At 46.0% G+C, this 23,751-nt stretch overlaps 1 protein-coding gene across 1 annotated transcript; it reads left to right on the top strand.

The window, feature by feature from the left end:
* The first annotated feature begins 1,587 nt into the window (after positions 1-1,587).
* EMP1 (epithelial membrane protein 1) lies at positions 1,588-22,733 on the top strand. The gene is made up of 5 exons (XM_073327321.1): positions 1,588-1,768; positions 14,776-14,911; positions 18,016-18,121; positions 18,248-18,388; positions 20,936-22,733. Exons 2-5 carry the CDS (start codon positions 14,834-14,836, stop codon positions 21,094-21,096), a joined length of 486 nt encoding a protein of 161 aa, XP_073183422.1. The 5' UTR covers positions 1,588-1,768; positions 14,776-14,833; the 3' UTR covers positions 21,097-22,733.
* Positions 22,734-23,751: the final 1,018 nt, after the last annotated feature.

The following is a 23,751-nucleotide window of genomic DNA, read 5'->3' as shown; positions in this document are numbered from 1 at the left end:
ACTGGATGAACAGACAGACTGATCTGGTATGGCAATTCGTGTGACTACAATTCCCTTTATCCATACAAAGAGTGCTGTACATACCACAGATCTCTCTGCACACCACTTCGCACCAGCGCCCATTTCTTCGCAGTCGCAGTGTGTTCTAGGCAAGTTGGCTCAGCATTGTGTCTCAGAGATGCCATCATACAAACATCTCGCCAAGTGCCCGAAGAGAAAATGAAAACCCCATGCTGAGATGAGCATCACTCACTCTAGTAAACAGCATTGGGAGAACAGGAAAGGGGTAATGGGGCAGTGTCTCTGCCAACAGCCTCTCTGGGGCGGGGAAGAAAATGTACTTTTCACCTCCGCTTTCCGTGACTATTCTAGAGGATGTCACCAAAACAGCCCGGTGAGCTAGGGCCCATTTAGCCTTATGCTGTAGCTGGAGGACAAAACCCTGACTCCACTGAAACCAATGGCAGTATTCCCATTGACTTCAATGGAGCTGAGACTGCACTCGGTGCATGTGAGCAGTTCTCACTCCTGCCAACTAGAGCCCAGTTTACGCTTTGTACTAAAACTAGACAGGGGACACAGAAAAGGCAGCAGTGCCGGACAGAGGGAGTAGTCTGAAAAAGAGCCAGTATGTCTTTTCACCAGCTCAGACCTCGAAAAGCATCTGCTTCCTTTTTATGAGAACACTCCAGTGTCCTCGTCATTAGAGATGGAAAAGCCTTACCGAGTTATTTTGTCTGTTACTGCTCTGCTCTGCAAATGCAGGCTTATTCCCTAAAGCAGAGGATCTCAAACTCTTTCCTAGTAGGGCCACATTTTTAACAAGAGAGCTTGCTATGGATGCCATCTCCTTGCCATTCACCATCACCCAGACCCCTCTCCTTCCCAGTCACAACTATCTAACGGCCCCAAGGCACCTCAGCCATGGGGAAAGTGTTCTTGTATTTTTGGATGTCTCTAGTGTGATGAGTGTATTATCCTCTGAAAACAGTTCCTCACACTGTCTCCTCATTTCAGCTCTCCTTCCGGCCTGCTCTCACCTGGACACAAGGAGGCAAGCCATACCCATCAGGCGAACAGGTACTCCACTGCTTCAGGGACTGCCGTTCAGGGATCTCGGCTCCATAGTGTATTTCCAAAGGGCTCACCCAGTCCCATTCTGCAAGAATGATCAATATCCCCTTCCCCTGCTCCCTTCGGAAAGGCCCCTTTTCCTGAAAGTGGTAGAGAGATGTGGTGCTCAGTGACTCACTCAGACATCACCACACCCTACGCAGGGTCATTTATTTGTTTGTTTGAGTGCATTGTATCTTTGACCACATTTGTAACTATAGATTTTAAAAAAAAAAATGGTAACCAGAAGTCCGTTTTTGTAAACAGATGTTGTTTGGGTGCCTCCTATTACTCATCTGGATTCGTGTCATTCCTTTTCCAGGCTGTGGTCTCTGTACTGTGCTCTGAGTCAGTCAGAACTCCACAAGAGATTTCTTTGAGTTGCTGGTTTCCTCCCAGTGACTCTTGACTTGCTGCCAAGCAGGGCGTAGTTTATACATTTTTTTTCTTTAAAGCGAGACTGATTAATAGAAACTCCTTTAAAACACAGGGAAAAGACACCACCCCATCGCACCTCCTGACACAGCAGCAGAGGAAACTTACAACTCCGGCAGGCAGGGCACTCCCTCCACTACAGCTCTGCACATCAAGAAGACAGGACTAAGGCAAAGCAAGCTCCTTCTTCTAAAGGTGCCAGAACCAGCCCCACTCCAGGGTAAGATCTCTTCACAAAATCCTCTGCAACTGCTTTCTCCATTCAGTATCTCCCATTCCTTTGGTCTAAAGCTGTCTTTCCCTTTTCCCTTATTTCCATGGTTCTCTATATCTCTGAGTGAGACTCACTAATGGCAGACATTTATGCCTTTATATTGTGCTTTGAAATCCAGCCACAGATAGGGCTGAGGCACCAACAGAAGGCACTACAAGGTCTGACTGCAACTGCACACTGCTTGCTAAGGTAACTCTATTCTTGACTTGAGGGTGTGAGAGACACACAGCGGAACTGTCTGCAGTGTGGAGTAAGGGAGATGCCACTTTTTTTTTCTTTTTTTTTGCAATGACACATTTGCAAACTTCGAAGTTCAGTGCAGGTCTCTTTGAAATCAGTCCTGCTAATTCAGATTTACACCAGCTCAACTCAGATCAGAAGCTGGCCTTTGGTTTTTTCAGATGTCCCTCATGCTTTTGTGCGTGTGTCAAAGCTCTCCCATTTTATTAGTGGTTTGCAAGTCACTGGTTTAACAAAATAATTAAAACTTAAGTCTTTGATGGCAAAAGAGTTGGCACAGCTCAAATCAGAGCTGGGAGGGTGCTTCTCAGAATCCAAGCTAGTGAGACTGAAGCTGACCAGAAGGTCTAACCAAAGACATATGAACAATGCGATTGCATGTTACGCCTTCTTGGCAGCCAAATCCCTGGGGTTGGGAGTGATGAGAATAAAAGGAAGGCAGACGAGAGAAGTGCTGAAAGCAATAGGAGAGCTACATGAGAAAAGTGGAGGGGATAAATGAGTGGTGGGAGCCTATTGGTGGGAAGTAGAGCATTGCAGAAACTGGCAAATTTCTCACTCAACCCTCCTCCCACACGAAATGCCTTTCCCCAGCAATTCTTTCGTTTCCCCTAAATATATTTCAGATCAGCCCTGCTCCCATTTAATTCTCAGCCTGTCTGCAGGTAGTAGGAGTTTAGCCTGTTGCTGTGCACACTTGCAGCTGTTGCCTTCCAGCCAAGGGGCAACTGCATTTCAGTGGTGGGAGAAGTGACCAAGACAGAGAGAGGCTCTAGAGCTCTTACAGAGCCTTCTGGGTGAAAGGCACTTTTGGGAGTGAAAGCAGTTTTTTTGGTACGGTTAATACTAAAATACATTTAGAAGAGCTGGGGGAAGAAAACAATGGCTGAGCAGCCTTTTGCTGGAAGGCACTGGTACTCTCTATTAAGGCACTTGTGAGACTGGCTTTGTCCAGGCGTGCCCTGTTGCAACATCTCTGTCATGAGGAGAGAGTTTCTTTTTCTGAATACACACAGCGAAGGGCACGGGACGTGATGTGCCTGAGGAGATGGGGCCAGGTTCATCCTTGGGATAGTGCCACTGGCCCATTAGGCGTCACCCTCAGCAATCTGAGATGTTTGCCAAAAAGGGTTTCCAATCTGCCAGACTCACCCTCCTCCTTCCACCCAAACTCTTTGCACAAATACCTGGGAAGTGGGGCAGGTAAGCACTGAGACTGCAAAGAGGTTTTTCCTGTGCTTAAACACAAATGATTTCCCTAGAACATGACAATGCAGAGCAGCCCCGCTCAAAGATACACAACTACGCACCGCTGGAGTGATGGCCCAAAAATAGTGTAGTAATGCCACTTCATGCTGTCGTGTCTTGGGTCATTATTATTACTTCTACTACTGTAATGCCTGGAAACCTTAACCAATATTGGGGGTCCCTGTGTGCTAAGCACCAGACACACTCAGTGCCTGCCCCAAAGAGCTTGCAGTCTAAACAGACCAAGGGAGGCAGGAAAACAAAAGGGATATTGCCCATGGTCACAGGCAGAGCTAGGACTAGAACCCAGGTCTCCTAAGTGCCAGCCTGGCTGTGCACCCTTTGAACAACAGTGCTTCTTATAGGAGACCATTTAAAGTGAGGGAGGAACAAATCCTGCTTGTTTTACTTGTGCAGGCAGTCCTGTTGGAGACATCTCGGCCTTGATTGTCCTGCAGGCATTTTGTGCAGTTTCTATATGACAGCAGCACATTAGGTGTGTCTGACTGGGGAACAGCCTGTACCTTTTGTTCATCCAATTTCAAAACTCATAAGGAGGGGGATTGAGCCCCTCCCATGGAAAAACCTGAGGGAAGTGGGCCAGGGATTGTGGGCCCCACAGAGAATCCTCTGGCTCTGGGGGAGTGGGGCACAGTGCCACAGGGGTGGCTGACACCTCCTCTCTCCCTCTCTGGGCAGCGAAAGCTGTGCACGAAAGGCCCTCTCTGCTTGTGTAGCACCCACAGGGTGCATCTTCGGGGCCTTCAACTCATTCCATTCTTAAGTGATACAAGGGCATGACAATAAAGTACGGTAGCCATCTGCAGCCTTGCAATGGAGCGTGGGCTCTGTCTAGAAAGCTTGAAAACAGACCCAATTCCAGGAAATGAAAAGTAGCGGATTGGCTGCTTTGGTATTTCGAGAGAGGCCCCCGAGGCAGGGAACTTGGGGGTATGCCGGGACAGCAGCTGGGAGGATGCTTCCCTGCACAGGTAGACAGATGAGCTCTGCTCAAGCTAGCGTGGTACAAATAGCAGTGTGGCCGCAGCAGTAGCTTGGGCCAGCCATGCGGGGGTCCGGCAGGATTGTACTCAGGGGGCTAGGTCGAGCTGCCACCTGTGTTGCTTCTGCAACGCGGTTATTTTTAGCGCGCTGGCTTGAACACAGCTAGTGCGTCTGCCTACCCATGCTGGGAAGCCGCCTCCAGCTGCCGTGTAACATACATTTGGCTAAACTGACTCAGCATAGGGGAATTCAGACCTAAAGGTGTCCTTTACTTTGTCCATAAGCCTGCTGTATGACCCCCGGGCAGCACGGCATGGCAGACAGCCAGAACCTTCCTCAATATGTGTGCCTGAATTTCCCCACACTGAAGGCAGGTGATCTCTGCACTAACACTGCTTCCCCTCCTCTGCCAGAGGATGCCATGTCGGCTTGAGGCCATGTGTCACACGTCCCCTGTACAATGGCAGATTTCCAATCCTGCCCTGAATTCCCTCTGCCTGCTGGGCAGAAGCTGTCATCACACCGAGCACTGTACCTGGCACGCAATGCGCTGAGGAACCGGAATGGGCGTCCACGTAGGTGGTCCTCCTCCCGCCAGATTGGGCAGCACTAACACTTTCTCAACAGTAGACACATTCGCTTTTATGTCAGTGTCACCTGCCACCTGAACAGCAGCAGAAGAAAGGGCAGCTCCGTGCTCAGAGAATTTCATTCCTACTTCCCTTCTTGCTTCTCTTCTCCGGCAAAAAGGCTAATTAACGTAAGGCGGATCACAGGAACTCGTCTTCCTACTTTCCCAGCATAGCAGCGGCCTGAGAGCAGGAGGGATGAAGGGCGGAGATACTTTGCCTTCTCCAGCCCAAGTGGGGGGTTCACTTCCCATCCCAACATTTGAAGATGGGCGTCCTAATTTTTCAAGGATCTTTCCTGCAAGCCAAGTGCTCACAGAGACAAACAAGGGGGCACGGAATGGGTTTGGAGGCGTCTTCTTCCAACATATCACTACCCTGCCTGCTCATGTGAAGTTCCCTGCAGAGCACAGAGCATTCCAAGACACCTCTTTTCTCATAATGCTTGCTGCTCCGAGACTACCTTCGGTAGGATGACCAGATGTCCCAATTTTATAGGGACAGTCCCGATTTTTGGGTCTTTTTCTTATATAGGCTCCTATTACCCCTCAGCCCCATCCCGATTTTTCACATTTGCTGTCTGGTCACCCTAACCTTCAGAAGGAGCAGCTGGATGGGACTGCAGTTGCTGGCAGGATTTCTATAAATCTTAGAGGGTTGTTTTGAAAAGTGCCTCATAGAGTCATGATGTTTAAGGCCAGAAGGCAGCACTGGATTTAGCCTGACCCCCCTGTATATCACCTGCTCACTAAACCTAAAAACAAAATTAGACCAAAATATTACAGTCCACAAGAGACTAGACTATTGTGTGCCACAGGCAGGGAATAGGAGAGACCCAGGTGCATCAATCCTCAAGGCCCCTGAAATGATTAAGTGAGATCTACTCCTGGCAAGTGACCCACACTCACATGCCACAGAGGAATGCGAAAAATGCCACAGGTCACTACCAATCTGACTTGGGGAAAAATCCCTTCCCAACACTGCATGTGGAGATCAGTTATACCCTGAGCATGTGAGCAACCAACCAAGTGCCTGAGAGAGAGAGAATGCTTGGTGCCACCTCAGAGGCCTGGGCCACCCTGCCCAGTGTCCCATCTCCAGCCTGGGCTATCCCTGATGCTTGAGAGGAAGGAGGCAAAAAAAAAAAAAAACACCCCAAATCCATAACCCTCCCAGAATACACTGGGGCAGGAGGGTGGGGGTGGTAGGAAAATCCCTTCCTGACCCATGCTGGAGACCGGCTGAAACCCTGAAGCATGAGCTTTAGAAACATAAGACATAAACGCAACTGCTATAGCAGCCAACATGCAAAATGCTAACCTCCATGATGCACTTGAAAAATCCTCCCCAAAGCTGCAGCCTCATCTACACTGCCCCTCTTGAACAGGTTGCAGCATCACAGCGGAGCAGAGGGCATTCTGAGAGCAGCTTTCCCACTAATGCCAAGTGTGGCCTGCTCTATTCTGTTTCATTTTCATGATAGAGAAGGCCTTAAGGCCAGGCGAAGAGGATTCAATCTCCTCCGCTCCCCACCTGCCCTGAACCAATCCCCCCTTGAAGGAGGGATCCTGCTTGTCAAGATGAAGTTTGGGGTATAGGATTTACCCACCAAATAGGAAACACAGTGTCTGCAGCAGGGGAGGTAAGAGTTCCACAGTGAGAGTCTAATAACTCAGTCTAAGGGCATGAACCATGACATTCCTGGGCTACATGCAAAAATCAGTGGACCATGCTTGCTGAAACACGTTGCTTCATTTTGCCGCCAAATCAGTCGGGAGGTTTCCATCATCCAGCTGGCCACCCCTTGTTTTCCTTTCAAGCCATGGTTATAGCTCCTGGGAAGCCATCCTGGTGATTATTTTGGTGCTGTGTGGACACACCTTCTGATTAGAGGGTGCACAAGGCAAGTGCCTTTCCTTCCCCAAATTGCTCGCTCAGGCCAAAGTCTGCTTGGACGTTATTAACTTTGGAGTCCAACATCCGAGCACTTGTCATCACTGAGTAATGTCTGAGCTGTGTCCCTCTTAAGAGATAGACTACGCCTCGTGGAAGGGAGAGTGAGCAATCAGGACAAGGGGACTGAAGTGCAGAACACTCATGGGTGAGGGATAAAAAAAACACAAGCAGACCAAGAGTTTGCTAAGGTGTGGCCGCCCTCTTTGGAAATCACACATGTTGCTGAAGTAAGCCATTTTACTGTTAGGATTTTGCACCAAAGACCTAGGAGCAGAGCAGTTGCCATGCCTCATCAGATGTCAGGAATTCTTTCCCGAGCCTTGTGGAAATCAGTTTACACCCTGTAATAGGAGATCTAATTACCCTTGTGATAAATAACGGTGCGCGCTATTATTGTTTGTAACTCCCAACCCTCTTACAGTCCAATAGGATTTATGACCTCTTGCCGCAGTGAAGAGCCCAGGCTAAGTGCACTTTGCAAAAAGAAGTAATGCACTTTAATTTGCTCTAAACTAACTAGCCATTCATTTCACCATGTCCCCCTTCATCTCATATTATGGGATGACATTACAAGAAAGAGGGCTATTGAACAGTTTGCACTTTAGCCAGGTCAATCTTTTCTTAGCTGGTTTTCAGACTCAACAGCTCTTTGGGAGCACCATGTCTATGCCGGCACATAGGGGGCAGGTTTATTGTTGACACAGTAGGTCAGTGGCTTTCACCCTTTTTTCATCTGCAGACCCCTCAAACGTTTCAAATGGAGGTGCGGGACCCCCTTTGGAAATCTCAGACAGAATCTGCGCACCCGCCCGGGGTCAGCCGTTCACACATTGAAAACCGTGGTTCTATGATACCAACAACCTTTCGCAGACCCCTTAGACATATTCTGTGCAGAAGAAGATTAAGATTTACTGAGGCTCTTGGCACAAAGGACATTTAGGCCCCCCTATGCCCTAGAGGCCCAGGGGCACCAGAACTGCAGGGAACAGGGGGCCCATGCCCCCGCACTTTTAAAAGTCGGAGGGCCATGCCCGCCCACTTTTTAACATGGGCATAGTAGCATGGGCAGGCATGGAGCGGGGGTGGCAGGGGCTGTCCACTTCTACCCAGGTTCCAGTGCTCCTGCAGGGGCCCCCAAATTGCCTGGGGCACATGTGTTAATCCGCCACTAAGTCTGTGGACCCCCAGGGGTTTACAGATCATTGGTTGAAAACCACTGCTGTAGGGGAAAAGGAGAGGTCGTCTGACCATGAACCAGGATTCTCTCTTGCTCACTCTCTCAATTCAGTTTCTCTAAAGAAAAGTTTCACAAATATATTCCCTCCTATGTCAGCTCTTTCTTTCTTTCTTTCTTTCGGAACAACAATTGGCGGGAAAGGCACAGCAGCAGGGTGCTTTGCTAACCATCCCCCTTCAGTTAAAGGCCACATGGAGTCAGAATAGTGTTCAGGCAGGTTTCATGTTCAGGCTTTTGATAGCAGTGTACTGTATTATAACTTTAAAGGACAGTTTAATGGGATCATGATTGTAAACCAGTTTTTACAATATGTGCACTAACACACACATGCACATGCAGCCAAACTCAGATACACACAAACAGATAAATATGTGCACACAAAAATAAAACAAACACAAACGCGAGCAGGTAAGCTCACAGACATACCCACAGAGAAGATACACGCACATGCAAACACAAGCAGACTCACAGAGACACATGCACAGAAATAAACATGCATACACACACACACAAATCACACCCACACACCTGCAGCCTCCAGCCCATCGACCAGACACGTCTAAGCATGCTCTTTTCTCTCCCTGTTCCTTTTTATTAATTCACTGCGCGTTCCAGGCCCTCCCAAACATTGTACATTTTTAATTAACCAGTTTTAGGAATAGAAATCCTGAGACTCTTAACATGGCGAGATGTGTATGCTCCCTCCCTCACTTCCTGAACTCCCCCGAAGTACCAGCATGGAGGGTCTTATAATTACTATTCACTAAGCCACTGAAACATTTCTGTGGCTCCCGTTTACTCTAGTTTCCCCTTACCCTCTCCCTGGCCTCTCTCCTTCCCTTTTTAGGCACTCAGCCCCTCCCTTTCTCCCTACAGTAGTTTTCTCCAGGGGAGGCTGTTGGCAGCTTGTTAGACCTCAGGCAGCTCTCTCTTCCCCTCCCTCCTACCAAGAGAGCTTCGGTGTTTCTATTGAGGCTGTCACATGAGTTGGCGCTCCAGGGCTTTTCTTCCTGAGAAAATGCCAATTTCTCAGTGCTTCCCTTCAGTGCTGAGAGGTTCACTCACTCTTAAATGAATCATAGACATCACAGAGGAAAAACCCTGTCAGATCATCTTTTCCAGTCTTCCTAGTGCAGGACTGTTCCCTACAGTTGTTCTCCAGGGCTTTGTCCAGTCCAGTTACAAGTGACTCAAGCGATGAGTCTTCTACCACTTCCCTTGTGAGACTACTCCACAGCATAACAGTCCTCACTCACTACTAGAAAATGTTTTCCAATCCCTAGCCAAAACATTCTGTTTGCTGAATTTCAGCCCATTACTCTCAGCTATAGCCCCTGGGGCTACCCTGTGCAATTCCTCTCTTTCCTTTACGTTTACACCCATCAGATACTTGGCGGTGGTTGGCATATCCCCGCTAGTTATTGTAAAGACCAAGCTGTGCACCTAGTAAGGCCTTTTAATCCCACCCCTTAAATCAAAGACTCCAAAAGCACATGTACACACGCACAGACTCCCAAGAGCTCTCTGTGCAGGGAGATCTGACAAATTCCCCCCAGCTTTATAAAAGGCACCTGCTTTTCAAACTGAGTCAGGCTGGTGAATCAAGAGCAGAAGCTACCAAGGCTTTGTACCATGCTGCCTGCGCATAATAACACACAGACCCTGTGTCAGCACGGCCTCTGGCCTCACTTGGGTCTGAAACGAGAAGCAGTCCATAGGGGAAAATGGAATGTTTCACCTTTGTAATCTGTAGGGCCACCAACTCTCTGGTATTGGTTCTGTGGGAAAAACAATAAAGTCACAATGGCAGGATGATCTTTGCATCTTTGTATTATGACAATTGAGTCCATCCATTGTGAGACAGCAGGCTCGCATCACAGGGCCTGACAAAACTGCGATGGCCCCTGGCGTGCTCAGAGAATGTATCTATGGAAGGCAAGCCTGTGGAACGGTTCTACGAATTTGTGATAGGTGATGCATTGTCCTGAGCCACTTGGTCGTGGTGATACCATAAGTAGCATTGCCCATTGCAGGTTTGCTTTATTGCCCTGGTGATTTGCTGGTGCCAGAGCTGTTAGTTTGTACCAGCTGTAGGGTGGCACATCCAGTATTTTTCTCTTCTGTTGTAGCCTTCATACTCTTCACTTTCAAGCTCAGTGGTTTGAGCACTGGCCTGCTAAACCCAGGGTTGTGAGTTCTATCCTTGAGGGGGCCATTTGGGATCTGGGGCAAAAATTGGGGATTGGCCCTGCTTTGAACAGGGGGTTGGACTAGATGACCTCCTGAGGTCCCTTCCAACCCTGGTATTCTATGATTCTATGATCCTGGCCCTAATTAGGGCCATTGGCTCTGTTATCTGTCCTGCTGGTCTGCACTAATTCTAAGGTGGCAACTAGCACAGGTTGAAAATTTTCCATCCGAACTATTTTGCCAGAAAGTTGGGTTTGAACTAAATGATTTTTTCCCCCTGAAAAGTATATGCTCTCTGTAGATGACTTTTTGCGGGTGGGGATATTGGGGGGGGGAATCAAATATGGTGGTCTTCCTGCCTTCAACTGTAGTGTAGCAGTGCTGCATGCCATGAACCAACCACTGTGCTCTCCCCAGAAGAAGCTGCATTCCAGCAGATGGATGGACAGTGTTTGTAAAAGCAATGTAGGATCCTTCATGATGACAAGTGCTATAGGAATGTAAGCTGTTGTTCTTCATTATTAGCACTTCTGTGCCTTGATAGCATTCTCTCCAACCATGATCTCGGGGGGGACCAGGGAAGAGGGGAGAATCTCAAGCTACCATCACCAGTACTAAGTCTCTCTTCCATTTCAAGCCATCCAAGGTGAATACCAGGCAGATGAGCTCACGTCCTCTCCTCTCCTCAAGTCTGGCATCTTTCAGTAACTGTTCTACCCATTCACCTTGGCCCAGGGACTGATTTCCCATCATAAAGGTCTGCAGGAGGCAGCCACAGGGCTTACTGAGCATTCCACAGGCCCTGGTTCCTGGACATGACACCTACCTGGCTTGCGAGATGCAGACCTGGAAAGGACAGGCTACACTGAGCAATTGCAGGGTTAAGTAACTGCAGGTTTGCATTCTTTGGAGTGAGTCAATGGAAAAACTGGCAACTCCAGGATGGTTGGGATTGAACTACAGTCCAATAAAAGCCTGATAGACTCCAATTCCAGCTACAATTAGATTGAGGAAAGGAGGAGAAAGGATATGCACCTGACATGTGCTGCTGCTCCAGCAATGTGACCCCACCCGGCTAATGAGAACACAGGCCTCACTCCTGCAGAACCACCAAGGCACTTTCTATTGTGCCTTAATGAGAAGAAAAGCACATGTAGCCCAGTCAGAAATAGAAAAGGCCAATTATCTTGCTCTCTCCTATCCCTGAGTTTACATGGGATTATTATCTACTGTGTATTCAATGGGCAAAAGCGTCAATGAACGGAGAGGGTGGTCATGCTTTTCCTCAGAAAGACTCAAAGCTACGAATGGATATCCCCTGAGGAGCTCACGTTAGGTAGCATGCATAGTGAAAGTGGCCATGGGAATTAGTAATGCCAAAAGTGACCTATCTAGGGCTGATCTTGAGCAGCATGCTAGATGTGAGTAGAACTGGTCAGAAAAAGAAAATGCACAGCAAACAAAAAACAAAAATTCCAAAATCAATTTATGTTTGGTTGTTTTGTTGGTGGTGGTTTTTGGGGGTTGGTTTGGTTTGGTTTGGTTGGTTGTTTTTTTAAAAATTTTGGGTGGACCATTTTTATAGCAGAAAGGTACATTTCAGTTATTTTCCATTTTCATAAATAAAGAAACATTTAAAAATGAATGTTCTGGTCAGCTTGGTCAGGCGAGGATTTTTAAAAATCATTTCTGTTTTTTTTTAAAAAATGTCCATTAACAATTATAAATTTAAAAAACATTTTCCCCCAAATATTTTAATTTTTTAACATGGCATTTTCCAATGCAAAATGTTTTCTGTTTGAAAAAAATGTGAAGACCTCGAGTTATGAGCTTCCTATGTGATATGGTGGTTAAGAAAGCCAGTGTGGTTTGGCTGACCGTACACAGATACCTCTCCTCAGGGAGCAGGGAAGCTATGATTTCTCACAGCCTATATGCACGGGTGAGTCCATGTTCTCTTTAGTCAACTCAGTTTCAGAACCAAAGCACAGGGGATTCAGATGACAGATTATTAAAGGTGCTGGAGGAATCCAGTTGGAGCCTGGTTTCAGCAACAGAAGTGCTGAACACCCAACAGCAGCCACAGCATTCAGTGAGAGGTGTGAGTGTTCCTCACCTCTGAAAATCCTGAAGTATAAGGAGTTTTCTAGGGTAATCCAAGGGATAAAAGCAAGCCAGGACAAAGAGACGCAGAATATCAGGAACCATTTTCTACTAGTCAGATCTGTTAGGCCGTGGAAGAACTTCCCAAGAGAAGAGGTGGAAGCCTCATTGGTTGAGACCTTGCAAACTGGACAGGACAAAACACAGATATTTACAGTGAAGAACAATCCTGCATGGCACAGAAGTCACTTCTTTCTCCACTTTCTGTAATTCTGGGAATTCCTGTTGGTTATTAATTAGTGCTGGTTTTGGACAAATGGTAAGCAAGTGGGAAAGCTTGGCAGCCCCACAAGGTGTGGGAAAATAGTATTTGAACTGTGATGATACAACCCAGTAATCTCTAAAATCAGCTCTGACACACACAAGGCTTCAATTAGGCAAAAGGGAAGGAGGGGAAAGGTGGAGTCAATGAGTAACATATGCCATTTGGGTGACTCTACAAAGCCTTTCTGTATGACAGACGTTAGTACAAATGATAACTGCAGTATTATATTGCATTGTCACTGCTCCACATCCAGAAAGCTACAGCTGGATTCCTTGCCTGACTCACCTGGCCCAGAACAGCTGCAAATATAAAGCAGGTGTTTGACACTGCTGTCACCTAGCAATGAGAGGGAGGGCAGGAAATTAATTTAGCCCCTTTGTTTAACCCCCTACATTTTCAGGTGCAGTCTTCTCCTGGACAGAGAAGATAGACTAAAGGACCCAACAGGCCTTTGCTGTCTCTAATTTCTGTTTCAGAGTAGCAGCCATGTTAGTCTGTATTCGCAAAAAGAAAAGGAGTACTTGTGGCACCTTAGAGACTAATCAATTTATTTGAGCATAAGCTTTCGTGAGCTACAGCTCACTTCATTGGATGCATCCGATGAAGTGAGCTGTAGCTCACGAAAGCTTATGCTCAAATAAATTGGTTAGTCTCTAAGGTGCCACAAGTACTCCTTTTTTCTAATTTCTGTGACTCTAATTACAAAATACTGATAAGCATCCTGCCAATAGGTGAGATTTGAAAACCTAATGCTTTCCACTTGCCAGTTCTGTGCAGGGGGCGTGAATCTGTTGTCAATATCAGGCCTCTGGCTCCTGAGATTTCATAATCGCAGAAAAGAAAACAGTACCCTTGGTTAAATGGCACCATCAGAACCCACCAAGGCTAGTTCCTAAAATCTCACTTCTCTTTAAATTAAATATTCATCAGTGACAAGGAACACCACATGAATTCAAGTCCTGCTGCACGTAGGGGAATAATGCAAAGGAATCAGATGCGTTACTCGTGAAGGGTGTCTTAATGCAGTAATATGCTGAGCAGATTTCCTTCAATTTACAAGGAAATCAAGAGTAGTCCTCACTACAAACCAATGCTTGGGATTTTTTTTATGGAAACTGCAACAATTTCCATTTTAGGAATAAAGGATCTGAGCAAAGCATTGACTCCAGTTCTTCTTCTTAGTGTATGTGCAATGTGCCTCAGGTGGCACATGACCAGGATTCATCATTGAATTTGGTCCACTGGTTGGATCATTAGCTTCCCCAGCCTGGGCCAGGTACTCACAGCGACCGCAACATGAATGCTGATCCATGCCCCGCAATGACTCCAGTTATCCCATCTTCCACCATACCCGATCCAACCATTGAGCCACTAAGTACAGTAGTCTATTTTCTCCCCCTCTAGAACAGCCCAGTGATTCATCTATGCTGGTATTTTCAATTAACATAATGGATCACACCACCGGCCTGCTTCGTCCTGTAGTCCACTCCACCAGTGCCCAATACCTGACATGTCAGAGGAAGACAAATCTCCACCCCAGCCGACTCATGATACACCAGACCAACTGGATAACACTGTATTGTCAGGTGTGGGGGATGAGGAAAAGGAAATCCTTCCTGACGTCCACGGCCCCAGTGGGCAAGTAGTTCAATTTCCTGGCATGTGGGACTGGAGTATATCACTTTACCCTTCACAGCACCTAACCTTATTCATGGTCAGACATATATTCAGCCTATTTTTAAAAACTACCCACAGTATCTTCAAAACCCTGCATTGCATTTCCTGTAAGACTGGCTACAGTGGCTACAGCTTCTCTCTAATTACTCTGAGTGATTTGCTGGGATGTGGGGGGTGTTGCCGGTATTTTTAGATGTAATTTTTCAGCACTAGGCCAATGTTTCTGGGGTGGGTTTTGAACAAACCTGGTTACTTTCTTGCATGTAAATACTGGTTTATTGTAACAAAGTTCTTGGTTCCAGTACCCACCTTTATTTTCTTCTCCACTACTTTTTTCCCTCAGAATCATCTGCATTTGAGACCTTCCCCCGCACCGCACACACACAGACTAAGAAGCCAAGATGTTGGTGCTATTGGCTGGTATTTTTGTGGTCCACATTGCCACCGTGGTCATGCTGTTTGTATCCACCATTGCCAACGTAAGTAATTCTGCTTCTGAACAAGACTGTGTTGTTGTAGCCATGTCGATCTCTGTGTAAGCGTGAAAGCTTGTCTCTCTCACTAATGGACGCTGAAGATATTACCTCACCCATTTTGTCTCTCTAAACAAGACAGGCAGCAGACACTGAACGCTCAACCCTTCCACAGTTATAACCCCACATACCTTTGAAAGGTTCCGCTGTAGGAATGCCAGCCTATAGAGTTTGGGAGTAGGGCACCCTCTTTCAGTGAACAATAATGTGCAAAGGCGCTGTTCAGAAAACATAACGAGCCTGATGCACTGCTCTGTGACTCCAATTTTAAGCTGAGGTAACTCCCTTGAAATAAATGGATCTCTGAAAAAAAAATCAAGCCTCTTTAATTTAAATGCCACCCTAAAAACAGAAAAGTTCCTCGTCCTGAACTCAAACAAACACAGGCAGCCTCACAGTGATGTTTCCACTCCCATAACTTTGTAGTAGGAACCACCGGTACACGCCCCATTCAAGAACTAGTTGAGCAAGTAAGATTAATGGAGGATAGTTTTGAGCTGAAATTTATCATCCCATCTGCCAGACAGTCTCATTAAATGGCATCTCATTTAAAAGAAAAATCAAAGAGCGTTTGGATAATATGTTATCTGATTGGCTGAATCAGTTTTAGATTCTTCCGGACACATTAGTGCCACCCAAGTCCAAGGAATAGGTATAGTAAGTTGGTCAAATTCTGCCCTCAGATACCTTCATGCAATGTCACTGAAGTCAGCGGGGCTGTGTGAATACCACAGGGGGCATATTTTCTCACATGCTCACAGATCATTGATCTTCTGTGACATTAAAATCATAAGTCAAAATTAAGAGAGTATCACAAAACCTGGGAGAAAAGATTTGTTATATAATACATGCAATTCATCTTCTGCCAGGCTAGAAGGAATTGGCTGCAGAAGGTTCATACACTGAAAATTCCCCAGATTCCACAGAGCATGTGATCCAACAGCACATACATACAACACAAAAAGGCCAAGTGTTGCTGGGGACTCCTGACTGTAAATTGTTGGGCCAATGGCCAAGTAACTCACAGCAGTGTGAATACCAAAAGATTTGCAGGGGAGAGTTTCTTGAGATGGAAAGAGCTGGTAAAAATCCCACTCGGTGTCAAGATGCTGCTGTCTAGGTATTTATTCCCAACAACATGCTCTTGCTCACCAAGTCAAAAAGGAAAACCAACAATTCTTATCGGCGTGAAGATAAAAGGCTTGTTAAGGAACAAATGCTGTCACATCCGTGCAAACCAGTGGTACATTATGTTCCATATCCTTCCCTAACAGCAGAAACCAATTCTTCATCTAGCCAAGCAGCCTACTGGGAAAGCCTACTGCTCCATCTTGTTGGGTATACTGTCTCCAATAATTGTTCCTTCATTGTTCAAAAGAAAGCACAAACTCCATATTGGAACTCAGTGTGCAATCTTGTGCCACAAGCAGAAATTTCTTCCTGATACCGCCAGCTAAAGAGCTTAGATGCTGAAGGAAGCGTATGCCCCCCTCTCTTAGTAATTGTATCCTTTCCAGTGCCACTGCAGATTGTTATTTATATAGCGTTAACACCTAGAGGCCTCAGCAAGGTTGGGGCCTTGCTGCGCTAGGCCCTGTACAGACATATAGTAAAATGACAGCCCCCGGCCCCAAAAGCTTATAAAGACAGATGCTATTTTTAGTTAGACAAATGGTCTTGTTTGTATACTATACTCCAAAATGAATCCCTCCTCCCCAGTCCTCTTTACAGCAGAAGGGAGGCAAAGGGGCAGGCCAACATCTTTCTAGTGGCCAGCCCAGCTCCATTTTAAACTTCATAGAAATACACATGAAGAACTCTCCTGTCTTTCAGAGACTTCACCTGCACAAGCAGCAATGCAAACATTTGGAGCAGTTCCTGTGCCTTAGTTTATGCTGCCCCCTTGTGGCAGCCTCTGTCTGAAAATTATTCCACAGCCTCCAAATCACATTTAAGGGGCTGCCTTGAAACCCGACAACAGGAGGCAAGAATTAGAACTAAAATGCTCAAGAAACCCCAGTGAACTCTCAGTTTATCCTGCACTCTGATGGTCTAGAGAAGTCTGGCACAGCAGACCTAGATGGGAATAGACTGCCCCGCCTAGTAGATTTTCGAGACAAAGAACTACAGCCAAAAGAGGGGCTAGGAGCTCTAATGAGAGGCTATTGCACACATTTTAAAAATTGTGCAAACATATTCAGAGTGTAGAGCCCCCCAAAGGAGGTCACCATAACAATGACAAACTCAAAGCTTCAGCTTTACTGTGACACTCCTGCCACATCATGGCTTCCAGCTAATTGCCACCTTCAGTCACGGAGTGTCCACACATTCTGATTCACATAGGACACCTCCATTTGTGAGTGTGGTGTCCTGCACACCCCATTTGCAGGACATTGAAACTGCTTTCAAATGCTTTCAAAGCCAACACAGCAGCAGCATGTCTAAGCACCCACAGTGCAGATGACCAACTGGAAAAGGCTGTGCACAAAAGGGGTAAAAAGAGTCCTTCTTTGTCCTCTGCCGACAATCTTTTTGTACCCCCAAAGCATATGTGTTTTATTCTTATTATCTTAGCTGCCTTAGCTAAAAATACTTACCAGTGTCTATGAAATTATCCAGTCCTTTTCAAAATTCATCCAATATTCCTCCAGTGACCTCGTGTGACGGAGAGTTTCACCAGTTTAGTATTTCAATTTTCTATTTGTTCTAAGTGTACTGCCCTTTAATGTAATTGAGTGGCCCCTTATTGTCACTTTACAGGGCAGGACAAAAAGGAACCTAAGAGCAATTTTCACTATAGTTTTGTAATTGAGTTCCCCACCACCACCAACTCTTCTATCTAGACTAAATATCTCAAGTCTTTCAAATCTCTTATCCCAGACAACTTTAGATCTTTGTGAGTTCCATGCACATGGTAAAGGTTTTATCTCTACACAAGCTTCCAGCAATCATTGTCCCTCTTAGGCCCAGATCAGCTGAGAGGCTGGAGCAATCATTGTCAGAATGGTCAAGAGCAACAACATTGCCACGACTGTTTTGTTCCATTTCAGGTCTGGATGGCAGGTACCTCTCCCAGGGGAGCAAACTCAACAGGACTCTGGCTAAACTGCATTGCTGGGAAATGCAGTCAGATTACATTTGCTGAAGGGGATATGCGTAAGAGACATTTTTTTTAGGTCTTGATACGACCTGTATAGTTTGAAGGATTACAGTACATTGTGATATTGATAGTGTCTTAACATACTTTTTCCCCTCCCCCCCCCACCGCCTCTGTATTGCCAGCTTCCCTCAAAGCAGTGCAAGCCTTCATGATCCTGGCTATCATCTTCTCCTTCGTCTCACTGGTCATGTTTGTGGTGCAGCTCTTCACCATGGAGAAAGGGAAACGCTTCTATATCACTGGAGCCAGCATGCTGCTTTGCTGTAAGTCTAGTCTCTCTGCAGCAGGGTGCTAAAAGGGTTAAACATGCATGTGTGTGCGCGCGTGTGTAACACACACCCCTTTCCCTCCCCCTCCCCTGTGCAGCAGCAAGTGGAGCCACCAGTCAAGTGACCTTGGAGGCCAGGCGAGCTGGGCGCTGCACCCCACGGGGAGAGGCAGGAGCCATAGCTGGGCCCTGCAGGGAGGGGGCGCTGCTTTTCGGGAGGGGAGACTGAGGATAAGGGGGAGGCCATGGCTCAAGCTGTTTGAGGTCATCTGAACCTTAAATTGCACCTCCCTACTATCAACATATACAGCTTTTTTGAGGGGGGGGGGAAAGGGAATGCCCCCCCACACCTTCCCCAAAGTTGGCCCATGCTTATAGAGCTGGTTGAAAAGTGTCCATCAAAATTTTTTCAACAAAAAATGGCTGTTTCCTAAAAGGAATTTTTTGTTGAATGTTTTCATTTGAAGCTTTCCAGTGTTATTCCGAAGAACTGGAAATCAAAACGTTTTTAGTAAAAAAAAATTCAATTTAAAAAAACCTGATTTGGGGGGCTGAGGGATGAGGGAAGGAACCGAAACATTTTCTGTTTTTCATTAAAAAAAATAATAAACAGAAAATTTCCATTAATATTTTTGAAAAAAAAATCAAAATGATTAAATGTCTTTTGGAAATACTTACCATTTTCAAACTAGCTCTTATACACACTCACAAATCTATTAGTTCAACCATCCCCACTGCTGCACCAGTGGAATTCCATTGGAATGAATGGAAGATGCAAGCATACACTTGCTGGCATGGTTTTGTCCATTGTCTGTAAACTGCTTTGGTATCCCTCCCTCTGGATTCAATGGGCCCTATCAAAGTGTCTGAAGGTTTTATCATTGACTCCACCGTGGGACGGGTTGTTCTCCACAGCATAAACCAAACAGTCCCAGAGCATCTTGCTCCACCCCACAGTGGCTCTGATGTAAAATTCAAAATGGCTGTTTCAGGAAAGCAGTCACTGCTTTGGTTATTCACAACGCATGGTCTTGAACACAACAGGGTCTTTCCAAGAAAGAAAGAACAGGGATGGCAGATAATGTTTTCAAACTGTCAACACCATCAGGCAGTGAGAGGAGAAGTCATAGAATCATAGAATATCAGGGTTGGAAGGGACCCCAGAAGGTCATCTAGTCCAACCCCCTGCTCAAAGCAGGACCAATTCCCAGTTAAATCATCCCAGCCAGGGCTTTGTCAAGCCTGACCTTAAAAACCTCTAAGGAAGGAGATTCTACCACCTCCCTAGGTAACGCATTCCAGTGTTTCACCACCCTCTTACTGAAAAAGTTTTTCCTAATATCCAATCTAAACCTCCCCCACTGCAACTTGAGACCATTACTCCTCGTTCTGTCATCTGCTACCATTGAGAACAGTCTAGAGCCAAGTCCTCTTGTCCTGCTCTGCCCATCCTAATTACTATTGCCTTTTTGAGAAGGAGGGCATCACACATTTACCTAAAGGTTAGATGTATGAGGCAATATAATTCTCCACTTCAGATTACAGTTTGGTTTCTTGCTCCAGGCAGTTATCCATACCAGCGCCCACCTACCGTTTGTGAATCGTAAACAGAAGGTGATCTCACCCAAACCCATTAAAGTAATGAGAGATTCTTCATTGACTTCATTGCCTTTGGATCAGACTCTGACTATATGAAAGGGGGAGAGTACAAGTCAAATATAATAGTGTTTAATTCTCCAGAGCTCCCCACTGGTTACAAATAGATTCCCAATATAAGCGCTGCTCTTGGGGTCCAAGGGTCGATACAGATCACAGTCTTCAATTGGAAGTCCTTACTGGAAGGGAGGAAGGGGGAAAGGAAATGTGTTTAGAGGAAGCAGGTTGTTTGACTTGTTATTGGTTTTACACCTGAGAGTGATTAGAACAGTCAGTCGATAAAGGATCACTGTCAAGGTTGGCAAGCCCAAAAATGCCATCCACTTCCCCCCACTTCAATCTGTTTTCAGTGCATGCAATATGTTTATGTGGTTTTGTAATTATATATATATATATATATATATATATGAAAAGCCTGTGCCAGTAGCCTCAGTGCTCATGAAAAACCCTACAACAGCAAACCCCAGTGTTAATGTACGAGCAAACAACAAACAAGTGTGTGCAGCCCCACTCGTGAGTGATCTGCCCAAATGCACACTAGCGTGTACAGCTTCAGTACTTGTAAGGGAGCCGACACTAACACACCAGAATCTAAATTTGTGCACCATTCCCGACAACTCTGGAATCCGAGTAGCTCCGGTATGCAACCGTGGCCTATCTCCTTCCAGTAACAAACCAGGACATACTGACCCGCTGCTCACAAGAAACCCTCTGATAAAAAATTAGCATAAAGTGCTCAGTGCTCATGAGCAGCCCTACAGCAATAAATGGGACATCAGCTTCATAGAGCACATGCCACAATATCACTGCAGTACCTGAGATGTCCTGAAAAGATTAAAGTTTTCCAACATCTTCCAATTCTTTCTTCCCTCTCCTCCCCCTACAGGGCTGTTCATTTTGATTGCAGTCTCCATCTACACAGCCCGATTTCCACACTACTTCACAGAGCCTCAAGACCATCATGGCTACTCCTTCATATTGGCCTGGATCTGCTTTTGCTTCAGCTTCATCATTGGCGTCCTCTACCTTGTCCTTAGAAAGAAATAAGGAGTAAAAGGGTCAGGGGGAGGGTTAGAAATTGGGGATGGGGAGGATGAGGAGTCATTCAGCTGGAAGAACCGTTTGGCCAATAACACAAAAAAACACCCACCACAAATGAATCCACCAAAGAGTGAGAAACAGCTCCTCCAATCCAGCCAGCACCTCCTTGATCCTTGGGCCCTAAAGTTACAGACGAACCGCCTCGTCACTGGACTCTGCTCTCCTTCCTCGCAAAGTCAGGCTGTGCCTTCAGGAACCCCCAGACTCGACATCACCGACTCGGCGGCACCTCAAGGAAATGAGTGCTGCGTCCTACTTCCTCCCCTCTCTCCTCCCTATGTCTCTTTAGCCTGCATTGTGTGCGGGGTAGTGAGGGATAAGACTTTTTTGCCCCGGAGAACAATGGGACAGGCTTTTTGTTACATTTTTAGAAGCGTTAAAGACATTAGATCTGGAAACAGCCAACTAGACTAAATTCAAGTTTTTAAAAATATCATAACTACAAATTCATTGCCATCCTGTTTCCTACTTTAGAAAGAGACTAATTCCCATGAATAAATCGGGGAGTGAGGTGGAGGGAGAGAAGGAAGCATATAAGAATGGAGGGGAGGAGCCAGGGAAGGAAGGAGGCAGGCAATGATCCTAGTAACAGAGGATGCAGTTATAACTCAGTGGTACATACCCCAGAGTGTCATCTGGGGGTGTTTCTCCACTATAGTTGGCTGTGTAGCTCTCTAACACAGCAGCATAATGAAGATCTCAGGAAGTCCCTATGAAGCCATAAACAGGCAGATTTGTGATGCATGTGCTCTATAAGCCATGGGACTAAAGGGACTTTGCAATCTGATCACTGAGGCAGCCTGCTTAGGCTTGTGGGAGCTCACTGTTGAAACACTGAATTAGGTTTTTATAACTGCCTGTACTTAATAGATTTTCCCCCCTCCTTGGAAAAACAGCACAAGATGGGGCATTAATCACTGACCCCACAGTGACATTGTCAGTCACCTCAAACTAAAAAGACATTTGATGGCAGAAGAAATAAGGCCTAGTAGTTAGAGTGGAAAAAATCTGAGAGTTAGGAATCCAGCATTCTGTTCCCAACTCTGTCACTTAACCTATTTGTGCCTATATTCTTCCATTTGTAAAATGATGTTCATTATACCTACCTCCCAGGGGTGCTGAGAGGCTTTGTTAGTTAATGCCTATACAATGAAATCCCCACATGAAAGGCTGTATGGAAAAAAATAGCATTGTCGTGTCATAATTGCAGGAATAGAGTTACTGTCTGCATCAGAGTATCCAATCCAAACATTTCTGTCCCTTTGAAAAGCTTAAATAGCAAGTGGAGATTGTTGGTGGTAAGAGGTCAGGACTCACTGTGGTTAGGCCCACAAACTAAAGTTAGGTGGCAACAAAAAATTCATGGGTGCAGGGGTAGCATGAACAGTATTTTCTCTCATACTTTCTCTGTTACAGTCTCTTTCCATATAGACTTTGTTAATTCGGTAGACATATTCTAGTACTGTACTTTGCTGTTTCTTTGACAGAGTGAGTGTTTATTTCTATACAGTCATTGTAAATATTTTGATACAAATGTTTCTAGCTTTAAGGATACAAAATACAATTTAATTCCCTTTATTTTACACATTTTTGCCTTTTTTAAAAAAAGTATTTGAGACTGTGAATGAAGGTGTTGCTCTTCCCGCCAAACCAAAGTTCACTCTGCTATGATGCTGCCATACTGCTACATGGCTGCTGGTGCAGATGATAGGGTTTCCCTTTGGGTGTGAGCCAGGCTATTGTTTCAGGTTTTCTGCAACTCGGGCAAACGTCATTGCAATTGGCTATGGTTGGTTCCCATTTTCAAGCTTTCTTCACAGCTATGAGAACTAGAAACTTAGATGTACCAAAGCTGAGATTCTGATACAGTCCCATGGCTCCAGAAGCTCAGGCCCAAGGCAGGAGCCCATAGTGTCTGTGCCTCAGTCTCACTCTGGGCATGAGTAGGACCCAGTTCCAACATCAGCATCGTAAAGATTTACTGTGTACATCTTTATTTGGGAGATGCACAAGATGACTGACTGGAACCGTTTTTCCACCTTCAGCTTCTATGATTTAATGCCTGGACAGGTCTAGAACGTGAGATCAGAACTCAAGTGCCAATGGCATTTCCTGGCCTCAGCAAACCTGGGATGTGATTTTCTGAGGTGCTAAGCATCCTTTGCTCCCTAGCTTGCATGATCAGGCCCATGGGTAGCCATCTTGGTAGAAAGTGTTGCCAACCAAATAAGCCACACAGTTAGAGTGGTACATATTCACAGATGGGACCTTAGAGAAATCAGCTATAATAGTGTGGGACTTCTACGCCACAAGTATAAACTGGCTGAAACATCACAATGGGATATGGGAACCAACTGGAAGGAATACTTGCACTGTGACCAGATGTACAGGGGCTTTCCTCACTCCCTGAAGAGCGGTGTCTCACCCCCAAGGCATGCCTGGGAGGAGGCCTTGCCAACCCAGCTCAGGAGGTTCTCCTAGCTGTGAGCTAATTCCGTGCTAGGGTTGCAAACCCTCCCGGTTTCTCCAGGAATCTCCTGGAATTGGGCTCTATCTCCCAGAGGCTACTGCAGCCAAAGCGGGAGATTTTAGGCTGGAAAC

This window comes from Lepidochelys kempii, chromosome 1, assembly GCF_965140265.1.
Source record: "Lepidochelys kempii isolate rLepKem1 chromosome 1, rLepKem1.hap2, whole genome shotgun sequence".
Lineage (NCBI taxonomy): Eukaryota > Metazoa > Chordata > Testudines > Cheloniidae > Lepidochelys > Lepidochelys kempii.
Note: the sequence above shows the minus strand (reverse complement) of the source record. Positions and strands in the feature narration are given on the sequence as shown.

What these genes read in the sequence shown, in the direction of transcription:
- EMP1 (XM_073327321.1), top strand. Translation starts at nt 14,834, where the DNA reads ATGTTGGTGCTATTGGCTGGTATTTTTGTGGTCCACATTGCCACCGTG. An exon ending in TTGTATCCACCATTGCCAAC is followed by an intron (nt 14,912 to 18,015) that starts GTAAGTAATTCT and finishes GTTCCATTTCAG; the next exon opens with GTCTGGATGGCAGGTACCTC. An exon ending in ATTTGCTGAAGGGGATATGC is followed by an intron (nt 18,122 to 18,247) that starts GTAAGAGACATT and finishes CTGTATTGCCAG; the next exon opens with CTTCCCTCAAAGCAGTGCAA.